Here is a 23,713-nt window from a genome sequence, read left to right on the forward strand (position 1 = left end):
TTTCTTTCATGTTGTCAAAAGCAAAGTCAGACTTCTTGATGGGTGAGAAGCAAATGCAGCCTTCTTGAAATTTATTATTAAGATATCTTAGTAATGTAATAAAATTAATGAGTTCTAAAAGTTAAATTGTCTTTGAAACACAATATTCTACTATAATGTATAGCTCACATAAATTAAATTAAATTGTAAGGGTTTTTATTAGTTTTTGACGTTTTTCTCAAAACCACTCCCGTGGTAGAAAGCTGCCTTTGCTTTAAAGCACCTCAAATAATATATCAACGATAGCAGCACGAATATTTATATTTATATTACTGCATTAAACATTACTTATGTTGACGCATGTGCGAATAATTTCCTCCCAAACATTACATGTTCAAATATTATTTTTCAATCTGTATATTACATTAATTTATTGTACTGGCTACATTATAAGTTTATACGTCATCGCACGTCTTGTCAGCTGATTTTAGTTGTCATTATTTTTCATATTGCTGGAATACAAAACACACAGTTACTGTCATGTAAGTTGTATATATTTTTCTTTTTAATAACGTACAAATAATATGTTGACTGATATTTAATAAAGGCCAAATAATTGTGACTACTTGTCATTTGAAATTGTTTGGTTTTCTACACATTATTGTAAATGTCAACAAAATTGTTGTTATATTTACTGGTACCTAGGTTATAATACACAGTGTTTTGTTTATAACCAATACCGGTAAAATAAATCCATTTCAAAATAAAAAAAAATACATTCAATATACGTTAAGGTAATTTTATTAATACAGTTATCTAAAATTAAAAAAAAACGTTACTTTTCGTTTCAATTAAATTCATGATGATAACTATTCTAACCTCAAACTGAATATGACATTTCAAGGTTAAATAATTTTTAAAATTAAGTTATTTTTACCGTGTTGTTTCGCATCTTTTTTTTTTATCTTGGTACTGATTTTGTCTCAAGCCGTTTATATAATGCCATGTTATTCGTGAACCATGCATACAATGTTGGAAATTGACAGATATATTAGCAGTCAGCAGCAATCTAACAGTTTTATTTATTTGTTGTTTTGTATGATCAGGAAGTTTTAATCTGTAATTCTCTCACGTAATATGTTTATTTACTAATAGCAAGGTTACAGATTCACGCTTTTATTGTAGTTCCATATTTTTTGCAGGTCTTTTACAATGGGAGTTCATACAATATTTAGTAATCATGCGTCAAAGATTTTGACTTTCAAACGTTTTCCCAATATTAGTTTTCAAACACGTCTTCAATCTTCAGCATCTCTACCGGAACTCTCCAAGGTTTGTTAATACCATTTATAATAATGTCATATCGGAATCTATATAATTGTGATGCATTAAAGCGGAGGTTGGCAAACATTTTTAATTGTCAAATAGAAAATGTTTTAGACTATGTAGGCCAAGAAGTAAATTCGAGGATATCCATGTATTTAAACCTACTCAAACAACAAAAATAAGCTTCACCAATTTATTCAACAGTCTAACGTCATAACAATAATTAGTAGACAGTTGGCTCTACTAATGAGAAAAATAGAATTGCTTTTTTGAGATAACATTTCATCAAATCGGGATTCAAAATTAGTATACCTTGTCATCAAAATAGATTACAAATATTAATACTCGGTTAATGTTGACTTGTATTGAGATTTCACATATTTCATCTTTGATAATTACTTTACATGCAGGTAGGCTGCCAAATAATAAATCCCCAAGCATAATTATCTTAAATTGATCATAGTCATTGCTTGGAAGACATTTATTGAAACAGTTAAGCGCAACCCACATTGAGGTGCATGTCACGGTGCATGTCGCCAACTGTCATGCTATTGCGGCGAAAATTTTGTCTATAGTTTCATCATTTTGCAAAATATTTTGAACGTGCACCATCTCGTAAATTCACTGAAGAATGACACCGATGAAGAGTGCCTACTATAATGTATCAATAATTTGAATTATTATTAATTATTCATGCTAATTTCAATTAAATTTATCAGTTTCTACATGTGCGTACGTTAAAATACATGCGGCATGACATCCATAGATATTATAACCCAACCTGCATACCATATATATAGACAACGGTCTTATCGAAAATACATAGTGCCAACCGCTAAAAACCAAAAAATCTGATTTGGACATGACATTCAAAAAGTGCAGGCATGTGGAATATGATAAAAACGTTCAAAACGTCATGCAGGTACCGATGCAGTGCAGTTCAACGTGGAGTGACCTCATTGTTGTTTTAGTGATTATGCAGATTTTGCCAACTGACAATGTTCGTTTAAAGGTTCAAAATGTGCTACGGGATGAGAGCATCAGTCTGATAACATTTGGAACACCAAGAACAACGACATTACACACTTTTTTTCCCGTAGCGGCAGCCCGTGACAGTAGGCGACAAGCACCGTGACATGCACCTCAATTAAGGTCGCACTTTAGAGAATTCGTTTAGCATTTTGCCATTTAGCATGTTATCACACTGCAGATTGATAACTTCTTCCAATTTGGCCCCTCGGGGTCAAAGAAATGTATCTTAATCTTTGGTGATTTTGAGTTATGTATGGTACTTGACATAAAATAACATATTACGTTAAGTGATAAAGAGACAAGTTTCAATGAATTCAAAGATAGTTCAAGACATATCTCCTGAAAATACTTTTATTTATATACTTTTTTGTTAATGTCAGTAGGATGTAATTTTCTCGTGTTTGGGTTGTCCTATAAACTAGAGAAAAATTTGATACTTTTCTTTGACCCTAAGGGGCTGAATTGAAGGTTAAATGGAAGGTCCTCAATATTACAGTCAAATAGATTTTGAAATACGGATATGGTTTCTCTACTTTCATCAAAATATTCTGCCTTGAAAACACAACATTCAAACTTAGATAAATTATGGAACTAAATGACTGCTACGTAGAAGGATTTAATTGAATTTTAAAAACTAACTAACACCATCAGAAATTTGTGTTCTTAGTTCAATGATAACAAATAAGTATGTCTGACTAAGTTTAGTGTGCACTATTTATGTCAAATCTCCAGAGCCTATATCCGGCCTCTGCGACACATATAATCTTTCTCGCAACTTCTCAAATTGGTAGTCAATCGTTCCGTTATAGCATGTACTTTAAAATTGAAAAGAATTCATAAATGTAAAATCCATTCTTAGCTTCCGGGTTAAACAAAAACTGGTGGGGAGTTTATTTTGTCCCACAGGCTGTAGTTTGTTGACCCCTATATTAAAGTATGTTACTAACTTTTGTAAATTAACAGTTTTCTGATAAATATTTTGATACATTTGCAGGATAAATACAATATTCAGCGAAAAAACTTTAACAATCTAAACAGTGATCATGTCACTTTCTTCAAAAATCTTCTGGGTGAAGACAGAATAATAACAGATAGCAATGAACTGCTCAATTTCAATATTGATTGGATAAAAAATTGCCGTGGTAAGTTATAGATTTTCATTGTGTCTTTGAAAGCAGTTATATAGTTCTTTGAAAAACATTGTAAATATAAAAGAACGTATCGTAGAATATTAAAAAAATTAATATGTTATATTAAAATACTACATAAAGTTCCAATTTATAAAGAATATATTCCTACCCAATCCTTTGTGGAAATTATCAATGATTCTGTAATGAATAAAGATTTTACTAAACCATACTGTTCTGGGAACAAACAAAACTCTAAAATAAAAAATTGGTGTGTGTACCTATGTACGCGCGTTAGAAGTCATACTTCTTTGGCGTAACAAAATAAAATAATCGCACACCGCGTTAGTCAAAATTCACATCAACCCAAAAATATTCAAACAGTTAGAAAAAAGTTTTCACATAAACTAAATATGTAATACCGAACAAAAGTAACATACTTAACATATAATAAGCCATATTACCTATATGTATTTTGAATATTTTCAGGACAATCGCAATTGGTACTAAAACCGAAGACAACCGAAGAAGTCTCTAGCTTGTTAGCATTTTGCAATGAAAACAATCTAGCTGTTTGTCCACAAGGCGGTAATACCGGCCTTGTCGGTGGATCAGTCCCGGTTTTTGATGAAATTGTAATTAGCACCGCACTCATGAATAAAATCATAAGTGTAGATGAATTTTCAGGTATGTACACTATAAAGAAAATAATAATATTTAGAATCTAATTTTCACATACTTGTAATTTTGAATATAATCATTCTACAGCGGCACCATAGGCGATTCACATGTGTATTAGTATTATTTGCTACAATGCCTGTTCCAATACTAGCAATCATTAACAATACAACTACGAGCCATACCAATGGTGCCATTGTAGAATGATTTACCTATATCAAAAATGATTTGTTTATCTTCAAAACATTGTGTTGTCATACCTATATCAGAAATAGTATCCAAACCTTCCATGTCTGTTTTATGTAAATATTCAGGAGAGAGTTAAAATGTCTTATTTAATACATATCTTTTATAAATAAAAAAGTTTTTTCTACGATATTATTTAAAGTACACTCTTTTGATACATCATAAATTTAAAACTTTTTTATTTATAAAAGAAATGTAATAAATAATATGTTTTAACTCTCTCCTGAACATTTACATAAAACAGACATAGAAGGTTTGCATAGTAAGCCGACGATAATATTAACTAATTTTTTTCCATTAATTTTTTTTAAAAATTTGTTTTAGATTCAGGTATGAATAATTTATAAATAGGTACTTTAATATCGAAGTTGCATGGTGCACAATTGTTTTTTGCCTGCATGCTGCACGTTTTCACTGATACGAATATATTGGCTGCTTTCAGTGATGACAATAATTGAAAGTGAATAATATAAATACTAAGCTAATACTATTTAACTAAATTAATAATGATTTTGCCTATTTTTTAACATAATCTTATTTATATCTTACCATTTTCACTTGGAACATACTTTCTATCAAAATCTTCTACATGTACCCATTATTTATCATAACCCTGGCGCGTATCTGCTCAGGTATATACCAGGACTATTCTGGTTTTATTACTGTTTGAAATGCGATATTTTCCATATTTATATCTATTGTGTAATTTAGAATTATTTTATTAGGTGTTCTAGTGAGCGAAGCCGGATGCATATTAGAAAATCTAGACTCTTATCTCCGCGAAAGAAATTTAATGATGCCACTAGATTTAGGAGCTAAGGGGTCATGCCACATAGGAGGAAACGTTAGCACAAACGCTGGAGGACTAAGATTGTTACGTTATGGAAATCTGCATGGGTCAGTTTTAGGTGTTGAAGCAGTAAGTTAAATCAATATTTCACGGGGTTTGGAGATGGTATTGTTCTTTTTAGAGATTGGGTATGGTATAGGTTGCTTAACTGGTAAAGCACGTTGGTTGGAATCCGATAGATGCAAGTTTGTGTCATAGTCGGTTCCAATATTTTTTCAAAATTAATTTCCAGTATGTTCTGAGTCTCTGAGTGTTCCAATTTATGCATACACCTGTTCCTTACAATTTATACATTGTTCAATATGTAACAGAAATCATATATTATACCGTTTACTGTTGTATGAGTAATGTCCATAAATATTATTTCGAGAAGACAATGTTCCACCCACACAATATATTCACAAACATATTGCGAGTATTTTATATGAATCTGCCTTACTTCTATAATCAATCATCAAAGGAGGAGGGCATTTATTGAATTACGCAACATTTAAAAAAAATTCTACAATTTAATTTTCAACGACACTGATTGATATCATTCATATCTTTATGAATCTTTTTTAAATGGCCAAAAATCCTTGAAAATGTCAACTGAAATACATGAAGGACGTCTTTGAAATTTAAGTATATTCCTATTCATAATATATTTTTTATTCTTCAAGGCTATTGAATTTTAATAATGTAATTATCTTTAACGAAGAACATAACTAATATGATTATTATTAGATTATGAGGCATCTATTTCCAAATACCAATAAGTCCACATTTTAATAATAATAAATTTTTGTGTTTCAAGTGTAAATGCTTGATTTTTATATCAGTTTCTATTTACTATCATATTAATCTCTTTTCAAATTAAAAGAATATGTACATATGTACAATAATTAATGTAATTGAGCTAATGAAAATTGGGTCCATTTTTAATCACCATTTATCGTTCATTACTTTTTTAACATTTCGAGTTTTGAATGTTATAGATAATTCATTACATACTTATATGTGAAATTACACATATTTAATTTTTGTTTGATTTTGACTATTTGTGGACTTACCAATTTTTGATAATAGGCGCCTCAATTTCACAAAGTATAATATATATATTGTAAATTTATACGTAATTATCTATGCTTGTTATACCTGCTGTAAATTAACAAAAATATCATCACCTCAATACTACAACTAGATAACTTGATTTTCACTGTTTTTGAGATAGCTATTGAATATGATTCTGGATTCTCTACAAAATAATAAAACTAGGAAGTCATGGGAACTGTATTAATTTTGTGTTTGAAAATATTAGATAACTTTAAAACCATAAATGCATTAAATAAATAAAATTATATATGTACAATATTTTTTCATACAATTGAACATTATTTAATTGTTCCCAATTAGACAAGCACAGTTATCCATTTTTATTTAAAATAATAATTACAGCATAGATTTATGTTAATCAAGTATAGTTTAAATTTCATTTTCCCAACAATGACCAAATCAGAGTTATCTAGTTGTAGTATTGAGGTGACAATATATTTCCAATAATCCCAACATAGATCTAATAATTTGACTTTGACCTCACTAGATAAGATAATAGAATGCTTGAATTGTTGTTATGTCATGAATTATGTCTGTAAACAATTTTTTTTATAATTTTAATATTGTTGAATTGAATAATGTGAAATGTGATATTATTCTTACTCAACATTAATTGAAAAATATTTGTGATTACTTCGATGTTTTCTAATTTTTTTCAAAATGTTATATTTCAGGTGAAAGCTAATGGTGAAATAATTGATTGCTTGAAGACGCTAAAGAAAGACAACACGGGATACCACTTAAAACACTTATTTATCGGTTCGGAAGGGACGTTGGGACTCGTTACGAAAGTGTCAATCCAATGCCCATCGGTATCTTCATCTGTGAATGTGGCGTTCTTAGGTCTGTGATTAATAATAACAAAAGTCATCAATAGAAAAAGTCTTTCTAAGCTAATGTAACCAATCTTATTAAAAATACTTGTATAAAGTAATATAACATGTAATAGTATTAAATAATTATGCCAGGTAAATATTTTCCCTTCTCTCTCTTTCTTTCTCTCTCTAGCAAAGATGCTAATTTCTTTCACTTTCCTTAATCCTTCACAGTTTTTACAGTTGGAGTTTTCCTTGAAGCATAAGCCCAGTCGCACATTGAAAATCGTCTCGACTGGGATAATAGTCATAAAACAAAACTGAGCGCAACATTCAACTTTCTTATCTGCGTATAGGCAAGGCCGTGCGAGGATAGTGACGTCACTCAGCGAGCCAAAATGAATGACAAAATGCGATATTTCGAGATTATACCTGCCCTGCACTGCATCCCGGGTGAAGATAGTTGCATGTGCCTCCAGATGTTTTTTTCAAACAAAAATGTTTTATTCCAGCAGTGTGCGATGGTCCATAAGACAATGTGTGTTTTGTAATAACGATGAAGTCACATTAATGTATTCGACACGTAGACGAGACGAGGTTAGATGTGAGAGTCATCTAAGAGATCCTCATTTAAACAGTACAACACAATTACTACATTTTAATGAACTAATTTATATTTTTATCATTCGGCGGCATTGCACAAGCTATATTTTGCAAGGGGTCTCCAAACTTGTCAAAAATACTAACAAAAATTACCTACATGGAATAGATGTACCTATGTTAATCTGGTTACGCAAATTAAGTAACTGCTTTAAAACTAACTTTATCAATTTTATATAAAATATATTTTTTTAAAAAACAAATTTATCGCTTGGATCCACCATATAAAAAGTTCTTGACCACATGAAGATTGGAGCCCAGACCGTTAGATTAATAACAAGAGTGAGACGAAAAGAAGAATTTTTTAAAAAATGAAACATTTTTCTGCAATTGAGAACTAGGTCTGGGCACTTGATCGAGAGCATCAAGTACTACATCATATCCGTACTAGTATATGGATTCGAAGCCTGGACATTAAAGGAACGGACAATAATAATACTGGAGGCTTTCGAAATGTGGCTGTATCGGCGTATCATGAAGATATCCTGCATGATTACAAAACAAACTAGGAGGTTCTATGATGAGCCAATAAGGCAAATGAACATTTATAGCTACTACCAATCGCAGAAAAGGTGCATACTTTGGCTATTTTTTCCGCAATGAGAAGTATGATTTATTCCATAATGTGGGGAAGGTAGAGGACAGCAGAAGTGTAAGTAGAAGAAGATTCTCTTGGCTTGACAACCTCCGTAAGTGCCTCAATGTCCAAAGCATTGGAGATCTGATATCATTGGCCCAGGATATCAGGATATGAAAGTGTACTGCAAATTAATATAATATTATATGTGGTCATTGTATTATATTTATTAATTATATCTGGTGAATACCAAGTGATAAACTCAATTTATAAATTATCGTGAATTACCACCATGTAAATGCGGAATCTTTGAAAATATTTTGAATTTATATTATATTCACTAAAAGCTAATTGGCTTAATTTTTATCGTAGGACACCTCAAAATCAGTCCGCGCCTGGGGTCTGCATGTACCTTAATCTTCCACTATCTCGCCAAGTATTTCAAATTATTTTATGACGACCTGTACTCGTGTAGTGCTTCTTGGATATCACTGTATGATGGAATTCGTTCAGCAGTTTTCGAATCGTCGGGCCACATGTACATTTCACCGTTTACTTACATGCTTATTTATAAGGTACAAGAAGGTCATCCATTTTTTTTGGTAATCACTTCCTGCCAAGTTACACACATCGCGCCAACATAGATTCTATAAAAAACACTTATCACAAGTATTTTTTGTCTACAAAATTGATTTTTTTTTATTTTTAAAGGTATTTTTTAATGATAGTTTTAACCATTGTTTTAATTGTCTTTATTCAAAAATAATAGTCATCTATTTTAACAATATTTTTACACACTTAAAAATTCATTCTTACATATTGCTGACAATTTTTTGTACTTGATACATAAACATAAAAAAATTCTTGCACACAGCGATTTATCTTATTTTATTTGACATCTGCTATTCTTGATTGAAAATGATTCGCATTAATATCCATGTCTTCACCTGCACTGAAATATTCATTATTTTTATTTCAAAGTCATACAAAAAAAATGCACCATTTTGTTATAAAAAATAACTTTTTCAATATATTATTACGATGGTTATGGTATTAATAATTTTTCATTGACAAGAAATATAATATGTATTTAACACAGTCATGGGATTCGAATCCATGGACCAATAGCAATCCTACTAATCTCCATGGCAGGCGATGTATTATACTTTTAAACAATGTTACTAATTACTCTACTGCGGTATATAAGTCATTGCTCATGTCATTGTCGTTTTATTTGGTTTTTCTTTTTCTTTCAGGAGTGAAAGACTTTGACAGTGTGCTTAGCCTCTATAGAAATGCCAAATCTTCCCTGGGTGAAATTTTATCAGCATTTGAAATGGCTGATGCTGCGTCCCTGAGCACAAGTATATCACATTTCAAACTAACGTAAGTACGACGCACACACATTTTTCAACCCAGATAAGATATTATCTAGACATACACTAATTCAGAATGTAATCCTTGGTTGCCCTTTCATTGATGATTTTGATTCCCCTTAACTATTGTATTTTTAGCCGATAGATTACAGATGAATATTAATTCTAGTTCTCTTAATTTTGCATTATATTTTATAATGTACAGGTAACCTTCATTGATCGCAGGGAATATGTTTTGGACACTGTCGGGATAAGTGAAATTTCGCAATGAATAACAGATTTAACAAAAATATGATAACACTTTATAAATAAACTTATACCAACGTAAATGTCACACATAAAATAAAAATAATATAACTTTTTTTTCTGCCTTTCAAAATAGGAATTTAATTTACCTTGCTTGGCCTGTCTGCAACATATCGGCTTTATTTTATTTCATTCGCGATCGTAACTTAATTAAATGTGAGCAAGCGTGAAAGATCATACATGCGTGATTCCACTCATTATGATGATTCCTGGCACGTGGCGCATATTGAAATAAGTGCGGGACAAAATAAATATTATTAACAATCAATGGCGATATAATGAATTCGCACTTGCCAGGGTCACAACGAATGAGTGTTACTTATATAATATTACTAGCTGACCCGGCAAACTTCGTACCGCCTCAGAATCAATAATCTTGTGTTAACTTATTAGCTGAATTAAATTCAGTTTTTTATTAAGTTAAAATGAATACTCAAAATGAATAAGTACAATAAATGTGCAAAAATCTAATCAAAATGAAAAGTATTTTAATTATATTGAACTGCACACACTGTACACAAACGATGACTGCGTGGATTAAGTGCCGGTCTATAGTGTCGAGGGTCCCATGTTCGAATCCTGGGTCTGGTAAGTTCACAAATTGTAATTCAATTTCAATTAAATGATAACTACCGAGCCAACCTTCAGTCGTAAATTGTGCGGTGGCAAGCCAGGCAGATACAATGAGTTTAAAAATTCAGTTGGATAGTTGGTTGCTTCGTCTTCATTGGTTACACAGTCGATAGATTTGAAGGAATGCAGTGGATCAACGATTTGATTTTGAATTGTGAAGTTTAAGTGATCCACATCTTTGTTCTTTACCGCAAGAATGCTCGTTCACTCAACCAATTGTCATGTTTGTGATTAGCAATGATGTTCGGTAACACTTTGTTGATGAGTTCGTCCTCAGTTGAGACGATATTGGAAAAATTCAGCGGAAACGAAATCAATCCGCTCGATTCATCGACAGGAACACGGCCGTTACCGATAGTCAGCAATTGCTTGGAGAAATCTTCGGCAGATGGATCGTTTAGCAATGCAACTCGCATGTTTGTCGTCAGCTGAAGTGTCTTCACATAGTACCACGGAGTCGATGATTTGAGGCAAGCATTTATTTTATCAGCAGCGGTCGATCTTGGAACGACTGGTAGTGTTTGGCGAAAATCGCCAGATAGTAGAATCATTGCGCCTCCAAAACTTCTTGAGTCATTGCGCAGATCTTTCATAGTTCGATTGAGTGCTTTCAATGTGCGTTTGTGCGCCATTGTGCATCCATCCCAGGTGATGATTTTACTTGCTAACAAAACTTTGGCCATTGCTGAGTACATAATATTTCGCAATGTTGCATGTCGGTTTTTCAGTCGGCAATTTCACCGTTGAATGAGGCGTTCGGCATCCTTCTAACAACGTGGCCGTTATCCCAGAAGAAGCAACTGCTACAGCATTTTCGGATCTCGCACGAACAGTAGCCAAAATCAATGACATGAGGAATGTCTTCCCAGTTCCATCGGGCGCGTCGAGGAAAAATAAGCCACCATTTCCATCATCAATTGGCTTGATTAACGTATCGTACACAGGTTCAACAGTGGTACATTCGTTCGAACTGATTGGTTCAATGCATCTCGATCATATTCACGATCACGTTCCAATTCTCGATTGAAAGCGTCGTTCATTCCACGATGTGGCGTTGGCATTCCTAATTGACTAAAAAACTGCCGCACATGAGGTAATACATGTATTCGATCAAAAGCAAAGCCTGGTTATGTATCTCCTCATTCACCTCGAGATCGGGATTCCCTGAACTGACACAAATTCGATGTAAAATGTCTTCTGACATGTCATCCTTTCACTTGTTCCATAGTTCAGGTGGATTCGATGGGAAGCATGTCGAAATAATGATATCAAATAATGTGCGTATCTGACTTGGAGATGCAGAAACAATTGCTTCAGCGATTGTCATATCCCAATCAAGCAAATTGAGCTGTTGAAATGAAGCACGAAATGTTGGGCACACTCCACCATTGACAGTTAGACATTTCGACTATCATTGAATCATTCATTCTTTTGTTTGTTTGTTTCTTCTTTATTGTTTCTGTCATGTATCAGAAATGGCGTTGTATACGGATTTAAATTTTTTGTGATTTTCTTTTATTTTCGAATGCGCGAGGTTTTCATCGTTCAAATTCATCGATGTCAGTCAAAAGTCTTTCCATACAAAATGTATGACAAAATTAATTTTCTTCATAATTTATTTTTTCCGTGATTTATCCAATGTTTTAATAGTTATTCTGCTATTCGGGGCGGAGACAAATCCAACAAATCAAAGATCATAAAAATCGGTCCAGCCGTTCTTGAGTTATAAATGGTGTAACTAACCCGACTTTGTTTTATATATATAGATATAATATATAAGTAACACTCGCAATATTATTGCAAAGAGATTTCATTATAAGTACCTTTTATTTCATTTTAGAAACCCCATTGGAGAATATCCATTTTACATATTGATTGAAACAAGTGGCTCCAATGAACGGCATGATGAAGAAAAACTGTCAATATTCCTCGAAAAGAATACTGAATCTGGTTTGATCCTCGATGGAACTTTATGTAGCGAGCCAAGTAAAATAAAGGTAATTGAATACTTTTTAATTCTGTATATGTATTTAAAAAATATTGATTATTAGGTATTTTATTAATAATACGAGGGTGGGTCAATAAGTCCTTAGAAAAGCCGACAGGTGGCGCGACTAGTACTGTAAGCGGTTTGTTTTCATGCAGCGGCACTACCGATTCAGTATGCTGCGAAGTTTCAATCAGATTGGTCGGGTTGTTGTGTGTTTCTCATACATTTTAAAAAAAAATTTGCTTGTGGAAAATGGAAAAATGGAAAATGGAGAAAATTGAGTTTAGAGCTGTTATTAAACATTTTAATATAAAAGGGTTAACAGCAAAGGAAATAAAAAATGAGTTGGATTTAGTTCACGGCATATCTGCTCCTTCACTTGCAACTATTTATAACTGGTTAAATGAATTTAAACGTGGTCGTACATCAACAAAGGATGAACCACGCTCAGGACGTCCTGTAGAGGTGCTACACCAGAAATGATCAATAAAATCCACGATATGGTGTTAAGTGACCGAAGATTAAAGTTGAGTGAGATAATTGAGGTTACAGGGATCTCAAAAGGTAGCGTCATTTCTATTTTACATGACAAATTGGGCATGAAAAAAATTTCTGCAAGATGGGTGCCGCGTTTGCTCACAGTCGACAATAAACGCAATAGGGTGGTGGCCTCTAAAGCCCTGTTGTCGCTCATGCAACGCAATCCGGATGAATTTTTTCGTCGCTTTGTGACTGTAGATGAAACATGGATACACCACTATACTCCCGAGACAAAAGAACAGTCAAAGCAGTGGATTGCGAAAGGCGAACCATGTCCAAAGAAGGCGAAAACCGTAAAATCAGCTGGTAAGGTTATGGCCACTGTATTTTGGGATGCACGTAGAATTATTTTCGTTGACTATTTGGAAAAAGGAAAAACAATAACAGGGGATTATTATGCATCTTTATTGGACCAGCTAAAAAACAAAATTGAAGAAAAACGGCCTCATTTAAACAGGAAAAAAATCTTCTTTCATCAGGACAATGCCCGTGTTCACACATGTTTACGATCAATGGCTAAAATTGAAGAATTGAAGTTCGAATTGGTCGACCACCCACCGTATTCGCCAGATTTAGCCCCCAGTGACTTTTTCCTTTTCCCAAACTTAAAAAAATGGCTAAGTGGACAACGTTTTTTTTCAAATGAAGAAGTCATCGATCGGACAAATGCTTATTTTGAGGACCTTCCGAAAACTTATTTTTCTGACGGTTTAAAAAAAATTGAGAAACGTCTAACCAAGTGTGATTATGTTGAGAAATAAAAAAAAAATACAAAAATAAAAACTGTTTTAATGCTTTTTTCTAAGGAATTATTGACCCACCCTCGTACAATATAAGGTAAATGTTCTAAATGTTCATTCAAGCCTTGGGGACCTCCACCACCATTTTCCTCTAGGTAAAAACAACTGATAATGCAGGGGAAGGTAGTAAGCAGCAAAAGCGTAGGTAGAGGAGGTACTCTTAACTTAATCACATATATATTATTATATATATATATATATATATTTATCACCAGCCTAAATCAATCCAGCGCTGGGTGAAGCCCTCTGCTCTGTGCATTGTATTACTGCGTACTTCCACAGAACGTAAATATTTCATCAATCAAACGTTTACCACCTCACCTCTTGGGTACCACTGGATGACTAAATTTGTCCATCAATTGTCTCTTTGTCGTGCCATGTTACTGCCCATTTACATTTAAGGTTTTTAGCAAACTTTCCATTTTTTGTCCTTTTTTGCTATATTTATATAAATTTAATAAATGATCGCTGCAATAATGTATGATAGATTCTATATGCGAAAGAAAAAGGTTGATAAGTCTAAAATATTTGAAAAATAAGTTGAAAATGCCAAATTAATCATAATGCATGTGTACATAAAGCAGAAAAGGGACATGACATACCGATGACGCTGAATTTGTAGATTTCACAAAGAAACAGACGAAGTTGTCTAATACTCAATCTCCCTTTGGCTCTTCCAATAAGTACATATGTGATCTTAGACTAATCACCCTTTTCATTGCGCACACAAAATTGTTTATTTACACTGACAGAAAATAATGTTATTACAGCTTTTCTAGAACGCTAGACTGCTGGCCTCATTGTAAAATTATTTTCTAGCAAATCAAAAAATAACTTTATAAAAATTCTTCATGTCAAAAAAAATTACCGCTTTCAGTTCTTATATCTAGGGCTCAAAACCGTTGATAAACCTCAATGTATAATATGAAAGAATTATTGGAAGTTATAAAAACACTCTTATAATTAATAAAAACGTATTAGACACTGCCTTCAAATCCGGTGGCATGCGGCTCGATTTTCGGTGTCAATACATTTATGTGATTTTCTCAAAACCTGTTTGTTTATGTGATAGTTTCACTTCTATTACTACACTACTGTCATTGGGACTCATGGCCAGTTGTAGTATTATATATATATAAATATATATATTTTAATCTAAATAAAAGGTCAGTCTTGTATTATATTAAAATATATATAGAATATTTTATTGTAAAGCATTCTGTTACTGTAATAATGATGAACCTTTTTATCAATTATCTACTTCTGATTGAAGGGAATGATGATTCATTTTAAACTATTTACATATTAATTCAGAAAAATGAGTTTGGGCATAACAGTGATTAGCCAATATGCCACAATACACAAATTGTAATATCTTCGTCAAATATGATTTCAGCCTATATGGGCATTGCGAGAAAGCATTCCGAGCGCAATATTACTCGACGGCTACGTCCTGAAATACGATGTTTCGTTGCCATTAAATGAATATTACAATATTGTCCCCGTAATGAGGGAGAGACTTGGGAAAGATGCAGTCAGAGTCTGTGGCTATGGACACATAGGTAGTACACACCTTTAATTTTTTTTTATATTTATTAATTGATGATAAGTTTATAAGTTTAATTAATACTATCGACTGAGAGTATTTGATGGAATTTGAATTTGAATTCTAATTAATTTACATTTTGTATCCATTCGAGTAATTTTATGGCAACTCGAGTTTTGCCTTTCGACATCTTCGAGCATTATGCACAATGACCCAGAATATAAGAACTAACTATATTATGTGTGCATTTGCCATTAGTGAGTGTGAAAGTGCCTGACGATGTCAAAAGGCGAAACTTGGGTCACAATAAATTACTCGTAGTACAAAACTTTAATCAATTAGATAATTAGATGATAAGTTTTGTATCAATTGTCGCACTAATTATTCAATATGTATAATACCATTTTAGAAGTGGGTATCTTCTGCGTATTGTCACACAACACACTAGCTATCCATACAGTGTTCACTGTGTTAATTTTTTTCCATGAATCAATGCAATGGGTGGATTTTACATTATACTACTAATAGTTAGCTGGATAAAGTATAGTAAAGTAGACATATCAAAAGATCGGCCATAAATAGTGCAAACTCTGTCTGTCATTCGTATTTGTTTTCATTGAAATAAGACTACAATTAACAGATAGTGATGGTTAGTTTTTAAAATTAAATTAAACCCGAAAACAACCCATAATAGATAATAGTCAGAAAATACTTGTCTATCTATAAAATATCTAAGATTATGCAATTAAATCATACATAACTTAGGATATTTTATAGATAGATTAATATTATTTATCTATGTTAGGCAGGGCTTAATGAATTCAAAAAAAATGAACCAACAATATATATAATAACATGTATTCTTAATCCAACGAAAACAAATAAGCATGAATGAAAAAGTATGGACAATTTTGTCGTATCGCCAATAGTAGGTATACAAAAACTATTATGGTTTGTAGTCTTAGTTCAATAAAAACGAATACGTATGACTAACAAAGTTTAATACATTGGACGTAACAATCAAGGTGGCCATTCGATATAATTAGCATGCTATTTAAATGTGGTAATTAAAAAGTAATTATCTAGTCAGCAGTCAATGTGTTGTGCACTATTTATGGCGGATCTTAACAGCCTATCTCCACCCTTCGTTACTGAGATTTACATGCTGCCATGTGCTGCATTGGATATCTGGCCACATACTAGAACGGGAATATAGGGGGAGATGAGGAAAGTTCTTCAAGGAGGCTAGGACTTGACCTAAGTTGTTAAGCCACAAATGATGATGATTATTCATGTATTGGGATAATAGTAAATTGCGCGGTTGTTACCATAGACACAATGGTCACACAGAATTATAGTATGAGAATTTTATATTAATGCTTTTTTGAATTTTTGCTTAGTGCCAAAAATCACCAATTTAACATCTTACTAGAAAACGCATTTAATATTTTGCCTAAGTTCATGGCTAGAAATCACCAAAATCCTTGAAAAAATAACACTACAGTTATTTTAATTATAGGAAGATCAATAACTTTGTAAATATCTCTATATATATAAAAATCTCGTGTCACGATGTTTGTGGTCACACTCCTCCGAAATGACTCGACCGATTTTTATGAATTTTTTTATGTATATTTGTTAGGTATGAGAATAGGTCAACAAGTATATTTCATACCGCTAGGTGATTAGGGTATCTCTATCCAGAAAAATTTTTCTTTTATTTTTTTGACAATTTTTTTGGGATTGGGATCAAAAAATACCTATAACCCCAAATTTTTGACCCTCCTACCCCCACCCTCTCATTTTTTAATCGCGATTTTATTATTTTTGTATGAACAAATTTAACCGTCGTTCGTATTTCAAACAGAACGAAATTATTTATGTTGTTGAATGACAGATGGCGCTACGTCCAAGAAGAATTCAAGAGAAGCGTCGCTCATTTTCACATTTCGACAATTCATTCGGCATATCACAACGCAGTGCATGCAAAATTTTGTATGATTTATTTTAATTTATCTATTTTTGTGTGCGTGTATTACAGTGCACAATGCCTGCAAGACGCAAGTGGGGCCATTTGGGCCGTCGAACGAGTAAAGCAACAAACATGCGAAATAGTAGAGCAGAAAGAACAGACGAACAAATCTAACAAGATAACTAAATCAAACGTGCGTGTGAGCATGTCGCAATTGCGTGCATCTCAATCACAAGAGGCACGAGCTGAACGAAATCAATAACGACAATTGGAACGAAGCCAAGCGCGCCGGTTCGTAGTTAACACACACAAAGCAAATGACCGACAACGCCAACAAGTACATCGAGCATTTACATCCGCTTCGTTCCTTCGCCTCGCATTCGAGTACGAGCCAGATATTGAATATTCCGCTCATCCGAAAGTGCTGATTGGTGCTATGGACAAAGAATGTCCCCATTGTCATGCGCTCAAATTCAAACATGAGTCAGCCGGGATATGTGCGCATCAGGAAAAGTGCAACTACCAGACATTGAGATATCACCAGAACCATTGACCGGCTTGCTCATCGGCACGATTCAGATTCAAACCTGTTCCTGAAGTCTATTCGCACATTCAATTCATGCTTCCAAATGACTTCGTTCGGTGCAACAGAAATAGTTCACAATACTGCGGCAAATGGTCAACAATTCCATTCTACGTTCAAAATCAAAGCCATGTACACCACAAAGTAGGCCTATTGCTGCCAATGCCAAACGAACCAGACAAATTTTTACAAATCTACTTCATGGGCGGTGAGGACATCAATCGTGTGGATGCACGTTGCGGCTACAATAACCTCAATTCGCCTAATGCCAGGCGCATCGTCGGTGAACTAGACGCCCTATTGAATGAGCACAATGAATTATTGAAATTCTTCAAAGCACACATGCACGAATTGCAGTGATAATCAAGCTATTGTCATCAATCCTGATAAAACACCAGCTGGAGAGCACGTGCGTCGATTCAATGCGCCTGTTGTTGACATTGCTGGAATCATGGTTGGGGACCGCACATCGACGCGAGAAATCGTGATACGAAGAAGAAACAATAATCTGGAGTTCATCGCTGACACACACCGTTCATACAACGCTCTCCAATATCCGCTAATTTTCTGGAAGGGACAAGATGGATATTGCATAAACATTAAACAACGAGATCCTGTCATAGGTAATTCATTCATTATGAACATCATTACTCATTTTGAATTGAGAAAATGAATGGTGGGTGTTTTTTTGTTTTTATCGGCGGTCATCGTCTACAGCGCTCCATTCCCCTTTCTGTCATAGATCCCATCCCCACACACTTACGATACATTCGTTATTTTTTATTTAACAACCAAAATATTCACTAGAAATAATTTATATGGCAGAACAACGTTTGCCGGGTCAGCTAGTAATATATATAATAATAATTATCAAGTTAATTAATTCCTGAATACTAAAGAAGAAAGGGGATAAATCTAAAATTGTTATTTTTCTAGAAGATTTTGAATGTGAATGTCTATGCTCCTGTGTGAAATTTCAAGATAAGGAAGCTCACGGTGAAATTTTTTACGCACAATTTACATGTAACTGTGAAACTTACAAATTCACAGTCATTGATTCAACTAATTTTTTTTTTAAATTCATTTCTCTTATTATTTCACTTAGGTACACATTTATTTTTATATGAACATTTATGTTATCTTAACTGCAACCCCAGGATGTTTTATTGAATCAATTTAGTATATTAATGTAAAAATGTTTATATACAAATACAGTAAGCGTTCGGTAATCCGGTGTTCACCAATCCGGTAGGTTTCACATTAAACTGCCGGATTACAGAGCAGAGAGCCGTTCGCTCGGCAGTTCGGTGCCCTACCTTGACAGATTTTTTTATTATTTCCTATAGAAATCCAATAATCCAGCATTTCCGACAATCCGGCATAGGTGAAAAAATGTGGGTGCCGGATTACCGAGCGCCTACTGTACGTTATAACGTACAAATATATATCAAAGAAAAATATGTTTTGTTTAATTACAACTTTGAAAGCCATTATCTTGATTGTTGAAAATTTGATTTTGATAATGTTCGATAAGTCAAGCCATCGATATAAACATTACACATAATAAAATCAGCAAAATTTTATAACAGTATAACATTTTAAAACAGCATTGATGATAAATCAAACAATTATTTCGTTCACAAATAATTATTATTATTAAACATAATTATGCGCTATTTTAAGTAATGCGAGAAAATAATAAAACTGCCAAATGCATATACTGTGACATAACTAAAGAGAGAAAGACGCTGATATTGCTGTCGATATTCCAGCTTAAGTTGTCCGCTAAGTGAGTGAGGTAGATGCCAATATTTGACATATCATTCAACATTTTTTACAACGTTTTTATTAGCTCGTATTCTTGTTTGTCCGGTGGTTGTTTTGTTTGTCCAGTACAAATCTTGCAATCAATTTTTAACTAACTTCCCAACTTTTACTTTACTAAACTTTTAGAATATATCAGAACACGATGCCAATGCATTCTTTTAATACTTTTAGCCATCTTTAAGCAGAATTTCAATAATTCATTCATTTCAGAATTAAGCAGAATTTCAATAATTCATTTTCAATAAATTCTGTTTTATATGGAAAGTTATTTCAGAAAAATCCGTAAAAAGTAAAAGACTATTATTGGTTGCTAAGGGGGTGGTCCTAGCAACAAAATTATTAATATATACGTGCGTTACTATGGAAATCAAAATGACATTTCAGTATTCTATATTTTTGTTTGTTTGTTTGTTTTTTTATTTACTTCATATCAAGTACAAGTTTGAGCATATTGAGCATAATAATTCAACAGAAAATTTAAAAACATTGTATATAAAAAGTTCTTTTAATCTTGTAATTATTATACTTGGGTTTAATTCCAAATTTGAATTTGTAATGTTTATTTTTCGTGATAATAAATAGTGTATATCTAAAAATGGTATTTTATTTGCGGCCCGCCGCTCATTTTGAATTCTTGAATTTGGCCCTCCATTCAAAAAGTTTGCCCCCCCCTGGCATAATGTAATGTCTCATCAATGTATGTGTACAAAATATTTTTTTTCTGTAACAGGAGATGGCAACATACATTTAAACATATCATTGAAGGAATACTCGTCAAAAATAATTGAAAAAATAGAACCGTACGTGTTTGAACACGTCGCCAAGCTTAACGGTTCAGTCAGTGCCGAACATGGAATCGGATTCAAGAAGACAAACTTCATCCACTACTCTAAAAACCAAGCATGTCTGAATCTAATGAAACAACTGAAGACAATGATGGACCCGAAGGGTATTTTGAACCCGTACAAGGTTTTACCAGACACTTTTGTGAGTCGTATTTCGCATTAGCAAAATATAATTATCGTTAAAATGACCATATAAAATGGTATGTCTATTGTTTTTTTTGTTTCATTTATCTACACTACATAATATGCTGACTTACACTTTATTTAAATAACCCGCAGCAAAGATATACAATCCCGTTGTTATCATGATGGCTAATAGAATGTCGTAAATACTTGCAGTTATCAATATGCCATAGAGCTGAGTTTCCCAACCAATGTACCTATAGGATAACTCAGATGTGTCACGAATTTTATTCGAAAACTGTAATAAGTATAAATGTGTTATTATTTCAAGCAAAACTTTTTACTTAGTAATCCTAATTAGTTTTAAAGTGTGGCACTAACTCAAAAAGGATGTAAAATACTAGCATAGAGGACATAATGTGCTTTTAGTTAACTAGCTTGATAAAGCTGAGCTATCTTAATCGAAATGAATTTAAAATGGTAAAAGAAGTTATTATAAAAATAATATATTTGTATCTGGCAGTTAGATTGAAAAGTATATAATATCGTCACTGTAACAGGTCAATTGTCTTAACCCTCACTTTTCACCGAAGTGACATTATGATGGCAATGGACTTATTGCATACTCTTACACAATCTGGCCAAGTATCAAAAATTTGTAATTTGACAAAAAATATTCCAGCCAAATGCTGTAACTGTCAATAAAAGAAAATTCTCAATTTGTATACTCTCAATTGGCCTGTACAGTGACGATATTGAATGAATTTATAATCATTTTTGTAACTTTTATAGTAATGTTGGTTAATTAATAATATTATCAGAAATCGGAAAAGTAAAATCTGGTCTTCAAATGAAAGCCAAAATGATATTTATAATCTTTTAAGTAATTATCCTTCGTAATTTATAATAAATAAATTGATGAATGGAAATAAAAAAAATGTTTACTATTGTACTATTGATACCTTAAAACCTCTAAATGCCATCAGACTCATGGCCCCCATAAGGGGGGGGCTGACAGGGCTCTAGCCTGGGGGCCCGGGCCCAGGAAGGGCCCGGCGTGACGAGTCGACCAGATAAGTGAGATAAACATAGATCACAAATTTGCTCTAATAGTAAAAAAGTCGCCTTAAGCGCTATTTTACTATAACGATATTAATAATTAAAAATATTTAATTGTACGATGCAATTTGTAACTGTATTTTAATGGTGTACATATTAAAAATACAGAAAATCGCTAAAAAATACACCTTAATTTTACCATGTACCTACACCATTTGGAAAACGCTACTGCAGCGCATCACACTGCCTTTACCCTTAGCGATACGTAGGGGGGCCCGCCAAACATCTTAGCCTGGGGGGCCGCTTCAGGATGTGGGGGCCATGATCAGACTACAATAATTGTGTCAGTTGGTCTTGAAAGTATAGTGTCAGTCAGCCATCTTGTTTAAATGTGCACATTTTATGAATTATTTTGTTTTTACAAATACTCTCCATATAATGTGTCTTCACTGGAAAGCATTCATAAGTTGTCATATACTCAAATATTAGATAAATTTCTTAACAGATATTCAGCAAAATTTAAATACACAATAACAGCTATCTGTGTACCCACAAACTTATACTTAAGAAATAATACTATAAGTACAAATAAATCTGTGTGCGAAATGAAAGAAGTGATAAGTCCTAAAGTAATATACCGAATAAGTTGAGTATACCGAATGAACCATAATGAGAAAAAGGATGACTTGATTTAACTCTGAATTACTGATTTCCACACAGAAGCATTAGAGTTCCCAAATAAAGTGGTCCAAAAATCAATCTTTTTTGGCTTTCCTGAAAAGTAGTGATTTTATACTTATCACCCTTTCCCACACAGTAAGATAATTTAGTGACATTAGATATTAATTATATAATAACATAAAGTAACAACAATATTAATTATCTATGCAATATAATGATACTCTTATCAAGAAAAATTATAATATAAATGATAGATGCCTGTTGTATAAGGCAATATGCAATATATTATATTATGTAATACACATTTAGTGTAAGTAAATATGAGCTTGACACCGACGGTGGCCGCGCGGCATAAGCGTTGGACTATCACGCCATGGATCCCAGGTTCGAATCCTGGGACTGGCACGTACACATATTGTTTTCAATTTGTGTGTGAGTCAGGGTATGGAGCAAGTAGACGACATCCATTTCTCGTAAAAAACAAAAATCTGTTAATACAAACCTCTACTCTGTGGATGCCCATTTATAATCCTATTAGGATCGGACATGGTTGGAAAAAAAAAATATGAGCTGGCGCACGGCAACTATACAAACTCAACACTAAAGCGCCAGCTTAATTCTCAGAGACTATAATATTCTTCTTCAATATTGAATAATAATTATTGTAATAATATTATATTAATTAGTTACAGTAAATAAATATATTTTTTTATTCAGATTTTTCTGATATTTTGTAATTTATATTTTTTTGCTTATTTTTACTTTATAAATTGTATAATGTTATTTTACAAGTATCAATAAATCATTTACAAAACTGTAAAATAAATGTTTCTTTTTTATACTTATATAAAAAGCATATTTTATATTAACATAATATTAAAACATTGAAAAAAATTAAAACAAAAAGTCTAAATCATAGAGTGCAATCAATCAATTGTAAAATTTAGGAATCAATAATATAAAATAATATATCCTTTATAATATTGTTACATAAATCGCCAAGCTGCAAAGGTTTGGTAAAAAAAAAGTGAAATCAAAAAAATAACA

General features: G+C 32.7%; 1 protein-coding gene across 1 annotated transcript; it reads left to right on the forward strand.

The window, feature by feature from the left end:
* Positions 1-442: 442 nt before the first annotated feature.
* Positions 443-21,841, forward strand: LOC147079560 (D-2-hydroxyglutarate dehydrogenase, mitochondrial-like). Its single transcript, XM_085941975.1, has 10 exons — positions 443-521; positions 1,182-1,311; positions 3,332-3,479; positions 3,954-4,151; positions 5,114-5,307; positions 7,008-7,176; positions 9,642-9,771; positions 12,541-12,697; positions 15,427-15,592; positions 20,689-21,841. Coding segments are annotated over exons 1-10 (1,572 nt in total). The 5' UTR covers positions 443-519; the 3' UTR covers positions 20,967-21,841.
* The last annotated feature ends 1,872 nt before the right edge of the window (positions 21,842-23,713 follow it).

Source organism: Rhyacophila brunnea, unplaced genomic scaffold, assembly GCF_057557595.1.
Source record: "Rhyacophila brunnea isolate RB1 unplaced genomic scaffold, BYU_Rbru_1.0 scaffold_1, whole genome shotgun sequence".
NCBI lineage: Eukaryota > Metazoa > Arthropoda > Insecta > Trichoptera > Rhyacophilidae > Rhyacophila > Rhyacophila brunnea.

What these genes read in the sequence shown, in the direction of transcription:
- LOC147079560 (XM_085941975.1), top strand. An exon ending in TTGGATAAAAAATTGCCGTG is followed by an intron (nt 3,480 to 3,953) that starts GTAAGTTATAGA and finishes GAATATTTTCAG; the next exon opens with GACAATCGCAATTGGTACTA. An exon ending in ATATCACATTTCAAACTAAC is followed by an intron (nt 9,772 to 12,540) that starts GTAAGTACGACG and finishes ATTTCATTTTAG; the next exon opens with AAACCCCATTGGAGAATATC.